The sequence below is a fragment of the Phalaenopsis equestris genome, unplaced genomic scaffold, assembly GCF_001263595.1.
Source record: "Phalaenopsis equestris unplaced genomic scaffold, ASM126359v1 Scaffold000096, whole genome shotgun sequence".
Classification (NCBI taxonomy): Eukaryota; Viridiplantae; Streptophyta; class Magnoliopsida; order Asparagales; family Orchidaceae; genus Phalaenopsis; species Phalaenopsis equestris.
Genome location: NW_018164538.1, coordinates 596,301 through 607,014, shown reverse-complemented (window position 1 = coordinate 607,014; position 10,714 = coordinate 596,301). Strand labels below are relative to the sequence as shown.

Sequence of the window (10,714 nt, the reverse complement as noted above, 5' to 3'; positions counted from 1 at the left end):
CTCGTTTTTAGTTTTTATCAGAGATGTATGGTCCATACAAAGTCAAATTCAAGTAAAATAAAGCTAATGAGTAGGGCTGTCAAAACAGGTCTGTGTTCAACTTGTCAAGAAGATCGTGTTCGATTCGTTTGCTAGGTTAACATGTCGAACACGAACACTTTTTTTTTGCTCGATAAATGAACGAGCTGAAAACGAATAAAGATTTATTTGTTCTTTGCATTTTTTTAAAAAAATTAAATTAGCTACAAAGCTATAAAAATTTATAATCAATTAAATATTTATTTATTCTTTGCATTTTAAAAAAAAAAATAAATTAACTACAAAGCTATACAAATTTATAATCAATTAAATATATTAATTAAAAAAATAAAATAAAAATATATTAAATGATATTTAAATGATAATTTAATATAATTAATAAGATTTAAATATTGCCCCAGCCCCCAACATCCTACAGTTGCGTGATTGAGGTTCTCAAAACGACTCTTTATTCGTGAACAGCTCGTGCTCGGCTCGCGAACACAAAATGTGTGTTCATGCTCGGTTTGCACGAGCACACATTTTATGTTCTAATATAAACGAGCCGAACACAAATGTTGATATTTTTTAACGAGCCATACAAGAGTCGATCCAGGCTCGCTGGTGTTCCGCTCGTTTACACCTCTACTAATGAATAATAAAACTATACTAAAATATATCAATTGTGTATTATTTGTAAATTTACTTTTCTCTATCATCCAGTCTCCTAGCACAAATTAATTATTTTGATTAGACTCAACCTTAGATTAGGGGTAACCAAATTGCTCTCTCTTAAAAAGTAAAAAAATCTGAATTTGGGAGTGGTTAAATCCCAACTAAGTCCAGCCCTGATTTATTCAACCATTAATTTTTTGAAAAATATCAAAACGTTTTTTATTGGATAGTTTGAACAAATTTGATCGATCATTAATTTATCATCGTATCATCGGATCCTCCTTCAAATCTCCCGTAACCATCCATGACCGCCAGCCTCGTGAAAATCGTTTATATTTTTCTCCGGCGAACTTACGACCATCATCATGCGCCCATATATACCAGAGATCAAGCAAAACTAGCTAGCTGCTACAATAATCAAGCAATTAAAGATGAAAGTTTTGGCTCTAGCCTTGCTCTTGTTGCCCTTCTTGGCCTCGTTTCTCCGTCATTTCGGGCCGCCGGAAACAGGGGAAGCAGATGGGCCATGCGAGAGCGTGAGCTCAATCATCAGCCGTCAGATGTTCGAGGAAATGCTTAAACACCGCGGCGATCTCAGGTGCCCCGGCAGCTTCTACACTTACGATGCGTTCATCGCCGCCGCAGAGGTGTTTCCCGGCTTTGGAAGAACCGGCACCCTCGACATTTGCCGGCGAGAACTTGCGGCCTTCTTCGGCCAGACTTCTCATGAGACCAGAGGTAGGCCGCATGCACCACCTCTTCCCATCAAATGACTACAAGTAATTAATCAAAACTTTATATTTAAAGAAGGGACTCAATCGTACTTATAGCTAATTTATCATTTAAACTTTTAACATTAGTGTATATTAGTATATTACCGAAGAAATCAATTTGATAAGATATGGATCTCGATGTAATTTCGATAAAATAATTTTGAGAGTTAATTTTTAAATTGGAGCAGTGATTCAAGCAAATGTAAAGACATAGTCAAGCTTAGTGACTCGATGAAATAAAACCAAGACATCAAAATTGATCAAATTTGGAGCCCAAATGAGCTTATATAAAACAACCAACGGTCACTTGAGTTTGTAGATCTAAAGAATCTTAGAGCTCTAGTTGATGTTTAATGTCGATAATAATTAATGGTCACTGTCATCTACGCTCAATTGTTGGATTATCGTTGTCTGATCGTTATCTCTTAACCTTCATCACCTGACTTTGATTGCCCAATTACTATTGACAAATCATTGTCACCAAATCACCATCATTTGGCTACTATCACCCGATCGTCATCATCTATCACCATCTTCTGATTTTTAGTAATTGACCACCGTCATTTGACTATCATCATCCAAATAATGTTATACAACACTGCTATTTAGCTGTCACTCTTTGTCCACCATTAATTGTCATTGTTCAACTATTATCGACTAATTACCATCATCAGACTACCATAACTCGTTTGTCATCATTTGATCACCAACATCTGATTTTCATCATCATCTTTTGACCATCATTGCATCATCATCACTCAATTGTCATAACCAGATGCTCTTCTCTTGACTGACTTCTTTCAACTTTTATCTTCATCTCTTATTACTTTCATCAAAATCATTAGAGAGCAAGCTAATATGAAGCACATAACGTTATACTCATCTTCAATCTTGACTGACTTCTTTCAACTTTTATCTTCATCTCTCATTACTTTCACCAAAATCATTAGAAAGCAAGCTAATATGAAGCACATAACATTATGCCGTCATCTTCAATAATTAAATGGAAGAGTGAACTATTTTAATTTGAATGAACAAAGTGGATTTTTTTACCTAAGCTAGTTGCATGATTTTTCTCTTTTGGTTAGATTTTCTTGAAAATATCTTGGGACTTTTTCTCTTTTTATTATTCATTTGTTTATGTGGGGAACTTTTGTGTTGAGCTTAAATGACAAACTTGCGTACTCCACTGTCGTGGAGTTTAAATGCGCACAAGGAGACAAGATTAAATTCACTTGTGCAATGCTAAGATCAAACCCCCACCACAAAGATTGTATGTCTTCAGAAGCAATAATAACTATAGCTACAAGATATTCATTTTGGTAGAGATATACTAGAGCACTTAATGATGAACTATATTATGCAATTGTAGGATGGTGTTTAACTTCGATTAGGAGAGGACATAAAAAAAATAAAATATGTGAAAGGAGGAAAAATATTTTCTCCCAAATCTACATTTTGTGCTCATGGTAGAGATGCTATAGTACGTGTAATTAGAGAATATATTTTGCAAATATAAGACAATTTTTAAGTTCTATTAGAGGAGTAAGAGCCCAAGAATTAGAAATTATATAAGTCCATCTATATTGAAGGAAAGTACCTTCCTAAAGGTGAACTTGACCTAAGAGAATATTTATATGGAATTTCTCTTAAAAAAGAACAAGGAGAAACATCTAAGGCACATGCTTCATCAGAGCCTACAACTTTAAAATAAGTACTAACTTCTTCCACACCTAGATCATCTTATACTATTAAGAAGCTCAAACAAAGTATTCTTGAAATTAATATAGAAGATAGCCACATTAAGTATACACCTTTTTCGCTAGAAATATATTTGGAAAGAACAATTTTCTCTAATGAATCCCATCTCACAAGAGAGATCTATGAAAAAATATTAATTCAATTAAAATGTATAGATATGCACCATAGCCTCCATGAAGCAATTCAACATGTTTGTGCAGTAAATTTGTTATACAAAACATTATTTATCATCATTATTAGAGACTTAATTCATATCAAGATAGAATTTTTTTCTATCATCTAATATACAACAATGCATTTGAGTAAATTATTGAAATTAGGTAAATGATATGACAAAATCATTTTATATAGCGGATTTTAAATAAAGAGGGTTGAATTATGTCGGTGCAAAATTAGATATTGTGCCTAACAAAAAAAATATGCATGTACGAATTCTGGGTTGATTTATACCCAAAATTAAAAGATGTAAAAAATGAGGATTTGGCCAAGGGATAGACTTTAGCTCATTTCCTTATTGACTATCAAATTTATTGGATCTGGCCTTGAAAAAATTGTCCAGGAAAATAACAGTTTAATCTGTTATGTCTGTAACGATAATTTTTTATAAAGGGTGGCATTAAATTAATGAAAAAGAAAAGCTTGAGCAGATTAATAATATTATTAAAAAATATGAAGCCACTCAAAACCCTGTAACCAATTTTACGGAGATTTATTTTGAAGATATATTTTATACTTTTAGACGTAAACATGCTCATGAATCAATGGATCAAATTAGAAAGAGAGTGATTTAAAATTGTGATGAATAGTTTATGAAAATCTATCAGACACCACTCATCCAAAAAAAAATAGCAACGATAAATCCATGAGAGATTCAAAAGATTGGACAGATGAAGGGCTAGCCCAAATTACTCCTCATGGTCCAAGTGATCAAATGTCGAAATCCAATGATGGAGGAAATGATGGAGGAACGTAATAACAGTCAGCTGACGTCTATTAGCAGTTGTTAGTACTTGTGGATATTACCCACCAATAAATGTTTGATGTAGTGTCATTTCACTAAGAACTATTCTCTCCACTCATGGAGAAAATGTTACATTAGGACTCTGGATATCCGACCGGCTCGGTTGCAGCGAGGAGGGCGGTGGTCCGATTCCTCCCCTACTCCGCTGCATCTGGGCCGTTGTCCGGACATCCGGTGTCCGGATGTAATATTTTCTCTCACCTGGGGCTGATCCTACATATAGTACACAACAAAAAGTTGAAACACCACAGGGACATAAGGTTCTTTTGTCACATTGAACCGGGAGTATGGAGTCACATCATATAGATATTATGATAAGCAAAAATTATAAATTTCACTTGAGCAAAATATTTATATTTACAATATAAATCCTCTCGGTTACAACTTATCAGCCGGAAAGGAAATACCTTATAAAAACATCGGTCGACGCCTCAGTCGGAGCATAACTAAGTTGAGACAATCACCGATAAACTAATTCCCCTTCTAAACTAAACATATCTACTCATTCTATTTCACATTGAAGCCCGCAGAATGAAAGTGTCTCCCAGATCGCAAACACTTCGGCCTGAAGTGTCGAGACTTCATCTCGGAGAATGGACTTTCGGGCACGCATCACAACAAGCTCTTTTTCCAGTTTTTTTAGCTGAGTGTCCTGAGAATGAGCACAATCAACCTCCCAAATTGGTAAAGCCTCAGTCTCACAAAGCAGGAGTCTTATCAAGCTTGTCGGCCCCGAAGTGTCGGCCGCCTCAACAGGGTCAACTGCAGGACAAACCGTTGCCTCCTCCAGTACTCCCCCTGAGCGTCCTTAGTAGACCCCATATCAGCGATAGTCCCGCTAGCACCACATTCCATTGGAGGCGGGGTGTCAGTTCATTCACCAGATGTCAGACCTATCTTATGTAGATCCAAGGTAATAAAAGTGCAAGCTCCCTCAGCCTCTTGTTCCACCGATGGGGGAAGGGCAACAACTCTAGGAGCATCCACCAGTGGAGGATCATGAACTATCTTCTGAATAGTCACCCTCGATTCCTCCAACTGCATCATCGTAGTTGCAGTCCCTTTCCTCTGCTCTTCCTCCAACATAGACGGGTCCCGTGTGGAAGTTACCAACTTTGCTGACCTGACCTCCATATGGGTTACTCCCATCGTCCAACATTTCTTCACCTAGAAACCACCCTACCTCACTTGGGGCCTCTCTGTGGGGCGGTCAAAAAGCGAGTAGGATGACCCAACTTTGTCACCCAGTTCAGGGAGCCTCATCTCAACCACGGGAGGCTTTTTCAGGGTGCATGCTCTTGTAAGAGGCCTTCGCTCGCTGCTTCACCGCTCGGACAACCATTTTTCGGGCTCCCTCTCCGAACTTGTCTACCTTAGAGGGGGGACCACTCTCCATGATCACCGATGAAAGATAAGTAAAAATGACCAGTTCGAAGAAAACTAAGGTAAGATACATTTTTTCTTCAACTCTCCTTTATAGGGATCTCCACATGTAATTGTAGGATTGTTCATTTATTGCGCATTTATTAAACTTGTGAAAATATATGAGAAGACTTAATTTTATTAATGAAAAGAGGGGTATAAATACACATTATAGGACTTATTGGTAAGGAAAACAATAAAAATAAAATACAGTAGAAAAAGAAAGGAATTATAACAAAATATAAGAGACAGGTAAGGAAAACAATAAAAACAAAATACAGTAGAAAAAAAAAGGAATTATAACAAAATATAAGAGGCAACTAATTTCTCTAATTTAAGGAAAGAAATAAATAGAAATTCTCAATATTCCTCATATAATTTATAACCCTCTAAGTATAGAGTTATAACAAATATGAAATATAATAATTAATATTTTTTAGATCTTTCAACACTCCCCCTCAAGTTGGGTTGTACAGATTATATATGCCTAACTTGTTATATAATTCTTCAAAGTTGATTCTTATGAGAGGCTTAGTGGAGAGGCTTAATGAGGATATCTGTTGTTTGATGTCGGGAATGAATGTATGCAAGTTCGACGACTCTCTCAATATTTTCTGAGATGAAGTGTATCGATCTCGATGTGTTTTGTTCTGTCATGGTGTACTGGATTCTTTACAATGCTGATGGCAACCTGGTTGTCACATTACCATTGTAGTTTGATAGTTTTTTCAGTTAGCATTCCGAGTTCGCTGAGTATTCTTCGAATCCATATTTCTTCGCAGACCCTCCCTGAGTGCAATAGCTCTGAATTCAGCTTCAGCGTTGCTTCTTGAAACCACAGATTGTTTTTTGCTTCTCCAAGTGACTAGGTTTCCCCAAAGATAAGTATAATAACTGGAAGTCGATCGTCGGTCCGAGACATCCCCTGCCCAGTCTGCGTCTGAATACACTTATATACTTCGATCCTTATTCCTTTGAAACAGTAGCCCTTTGCCTGGATTCATCTTGAGGTATCTAAAAATTCTGTAGATTGCATTCATGTGTTCTTCCGAAGGGATGTTCATGAATTGGCTAACAACACTAACAGAAAAACCAATATCGATTCGTGTGTGTGAGAGATAGATGAGTCGCCCCACCAGTCGCTGATATCTCCCCTATCCACAGGTGCACTATTTTTCTCAGTGTCGATCTTCTTGTAGGGATCTATTGAAGTATCGATGGGTTTGCAACCGAGCATACCTGTTTCCTTACACAGGTCCAATGTGTATTTCCGTCGTGACATAAATATTCATCGTTTTGATCAAGCTAGTTCCATGCCGAGAAAGAACTTTGCGTTTTCGAGGTCTTTGATTTCAAATTCCTGAGTTAGAAGCTTTGTCAGATTTGTAAGTTCTTCTTCGTGATTTCCAGTGAGGATGATATTGTCGATGTATACGATTAGAATTCCAATCTTCTTTTCTGGAGAGGTTTTCACGAAGAGAGTGTGATCTGCCTGACACTGAGTATACCCGTGTTTTGTCACTGATTTTGCAAATCTATCAAACCATGCTCGGGGAGATTATTTGAGGCCATACAATAATTTTTGGTTTTTGCAGACTTTGTTGTTTGGAAAGGATGCTTCTAGTCCAGGAGGTGCTTCCATGTAAACTTCTTCTTCCAAATCGCCATTTAGGAAAGCATTTTTCACGTCGAGTTGACGTAGCTGCTAGTATTCATTTGCCGCAAGTGAGAGAAGGATTCTGATTGTGCTAAGTTTGGCCAATGGGGCAAAGGTTTCTTGGTAATCAATATTGTAGGACTGTGAGAAACATTTTGCTACGAGACGTGTTTTTAATCTCTCAATTGTATCATTTGCCTTGTATTTGAATTTGAAGATCCATTTGCAACCGCTTGTTTTCTGCCGATTGCTTTCTTTTTCTTTGACAGGTCTGAAACAGTCCATGCACCATTCTTATGTAGTGCTCTTACCTCTTCATTGAGGGCCGCTTTCCACCCCGAGTGTTTGAGAGCTTCATCAATCATGTTTGGGACTTGTGTATTGTCAAATACAGTAGCATATGCTCTGTAAGCTGAAGATAGTCTTTCATAGGACACAAAGTTGGAGATCAGATGCATCGTGTGTTCGTACCTGAGTGGAGGATGGATGGACATAACACCTTTCCTTAAAGCAATTGGAATGTCGGAGTCATCAATCATAGGTATAGTAGATTCATGCTCAATTGTGTTCGTACCTGAGTGGATTTTTGTAAGAGTTAGATCCGGTTCTGACTCTTGGATTGGTGTTGGATGTGTTGGTGATCTATGTGCGAGTTGGACACTTGAGGACTAGACGGAGACTGATTGTTAGGTACATTTTTATGTGAGTTGGATGAACTTGTTGAATCTGAGTTGGTAGATAATGAGTTCAGTTTAAGGGACAAGGTTTTGATTTGTTGTTGTATGAATGTCAGAGTCATCAATCATAGGTATAGTAGATTCATGCTCAAGTGTGTTCATACCTGAGTGGATTTCTGTAGAAGTTGGATTAGGTTCCGACTCTTGGATTGGTGTTGGATGGGTTGGGTGATCTATGTGTGATTTGGACACTTGATGACTAGACGGAGACTGATTGTTAGGTACATTTTCACATGAGTTGGATGAACTTGTTGAATCTGAGTCAGAAGATAATGAGTTCAGTTCAAGGGACAAGGATTTGATGTGTGGTGGTATGACCTCGTTATCCCCTCAAGAATTATATTCCCTTAAATTTTCCCCCTGAATATTAGAATTGGGGTAGTAAGGCTAATTTTCAAAGAAGGCGACATCTACAGTGTTGTAGGTTTTTCTTATGAGAGGAGAGTAACACTTATACTCTTTTTGAAGAGGCGTGTAGCCGAGGAAAATACATTTAGTAGATTTGTGGTTAAGTTTGCTGCGATCGTGTGAATGAAAGTGAAAAAAGGAGGAGTAATCAAATACTTTGGTTGGTAGATTTTAGGCCATTGCCTTGGTGTGGGGAAATGATTTAAGAAGGAGTTAGACGGGACTTTGAAATTTCAGGACCCGAGAAGGCATCCTGTTGATCACGTAGGCTGCAGTGGATACAGTGTCACCCAAAAAAATCTTAGGCACATTAGAGGAAAACATGAGACAGCGGGCCACCTCGAAAAGGTGGCGGTCCTTGCATTCGACGATCCCATTTTGTTGAGGAGTGTCGAGGCAAGAACTGCGATGGAGGATGTCTTTAGAGGATAGATAAGAGCCAGGGACAGAAGTGAAGTACTTCTTTGCATTATCATTCTTTTGGAATTATGTTTGGATCATTGAGTAAAATTATTCAAATATGTGACTAACTGTAGATTTATCTTTCATAAGAAATAACCACATTAGTCGAGTGTGATTATCAATAAAGGAGAAAAACCACCGAGTCCCGGTAAGGGTTGTAACACGGTTTGGGCCCCAAATATCACTGTGAATGAGTGCAAAGGGCCGGGAAAAGGTGTAATCAACTCGTGGAAATGACGTACGATTGTTTTTGGCAAATTAACAAAATTCACATAACATCTTTATTGATAAATAAATTTGGAAATAGTTTTTGTAAGATACATAAAATCTGGATGGACGAGATGAAAATGCCATAACATGATCTTAGAATCTTTATTGACACTAGAATTGAAGGCAGAATGATGATAAATGTCTGTAACAAAGTGACGTAGAGACCCAAGCACATCTCAGCATTGCCAATCGTCATCCCCGAGTCCGCATCCTAAAATTCACACATGGTAGGGAAAAATTTAGCAATACACCTCAGATCACTAGTCAACTTTCTGATTGATATTAAATTACAATTTAAAGTAGGAACATGAAGCACATATTGAATTAAAATATTTTGGGTGATGCGCACAAAGCCAAAGCCGGTGACTTTGGAGACAGAGCCATCAATAACACGGATGGTGGAGTTCAGATTTGTGAGTTCTTCTTCGTGATTTCCAGTGAGGATGATATCGTAGACGTATACGATTAGAATTGCAATTTTCTTTTCAGGAGAGGTTTTCACGAAGAAAGTGTGATCTGCTGGACACTGAGTATACCCGTGTTTTGTCACTGATTTTGCAAATCTATCGAACCATGCTCAGGGAGATTGTTTGAGGTCATACAATGATTTTTGGAGTTTGCAGATTTTGTTGCTTGAAAATAATGTTTCTAGTCCGGGAAGTGCTTCCATGTAAACTTTTTCTTCCAAATCGTCATTTAGGAAAGCATTTTTCACGTCGAGTTGATGTAGCCGCCAGTTTCTATTTGCCGCAAGTGAGAGAAGGATTCTGATGGTGTTAAGTTTGGTCACAGGGGGCAAAGGTTTCTTGGCAATCAATACCGTAGGATTGGGAAAAATATTTTGCTACGAGACGTGCTTTGAATCTCTCAATTATACCATTTGTCTTGTATTTGACTTTGAAGATCCATTTGCAGCCGATCCTTTTCTTTCCCTTTGGCAAGTCTGAAACAGTATATGGCTCTTACCTCCTCATTAATGACAGCTTTCTACCCCGGGTGTTTGAGAGTTTCATCAATCGTGTTTGAGACTTGTGTATTGTCGAATGCAGTGACATAGGCTCAATAAACTGAAGATAGTCTTTTATATGACACAAAGTTGGAGATCGGATGCATCGTGTGTTCGTATCTGAATTGAGGACGGATGGACCTAACACATTTCCTTGAAGCAATTGGAATGTCGGAGTCATTAATCATAGGTATAGTAGATTCTTGCTCAAGTGTGTTCGTACTTGAGTGGATTTCTATAGGGGTTGGATCTGGTTCTGACTCTTGGATTGGTGATGGATGTGTTGGGTGATCTATGTGCGAGTTGGACACTTGAGGACTAGACAGAGACTGATGTTAGGTACATTTTCACGTGAGTTGGATGAACTTACTGAATCTGAGTCGAGAGATAATGAGTTCAGTTCAAGGGACAAGGATTTGATGTGTGGTGGTATGAAATCGTTGTTCCCCCAATACTGATATTCCCTTAAAGTCTCCCCCTGAATATTAGAATTGGGGTAGTAAG

General features: G+C 37.7%; 1 protein-coding gene across 1 annotated transcript; it reads left to right on the top strand.

Annotated features, from left to right (window-relative positions):
- The first annotated feature begins 1,085 nt into the window (after window positions 1-1,085).
- Window positions 1,086-1,759, top strand: LOC110020455 (chitinase 11-like). Its single transcript, XM_020718566.1, has one exon. The coding sequence runs from the start codon at window positions 1,125-1,127 to the stop codon at window positions 1,464-1,466; it is 342 nt and encodes a 113-aa protein (XP_020574225.1). The 5' UTR covers window positions 1,086-1,124; the 3' UTR covers window positions 1,467-1,759.
- The last annotated feature ends 8,955 nt before the right edge of the window (window positions 1,760-10,714 follow it).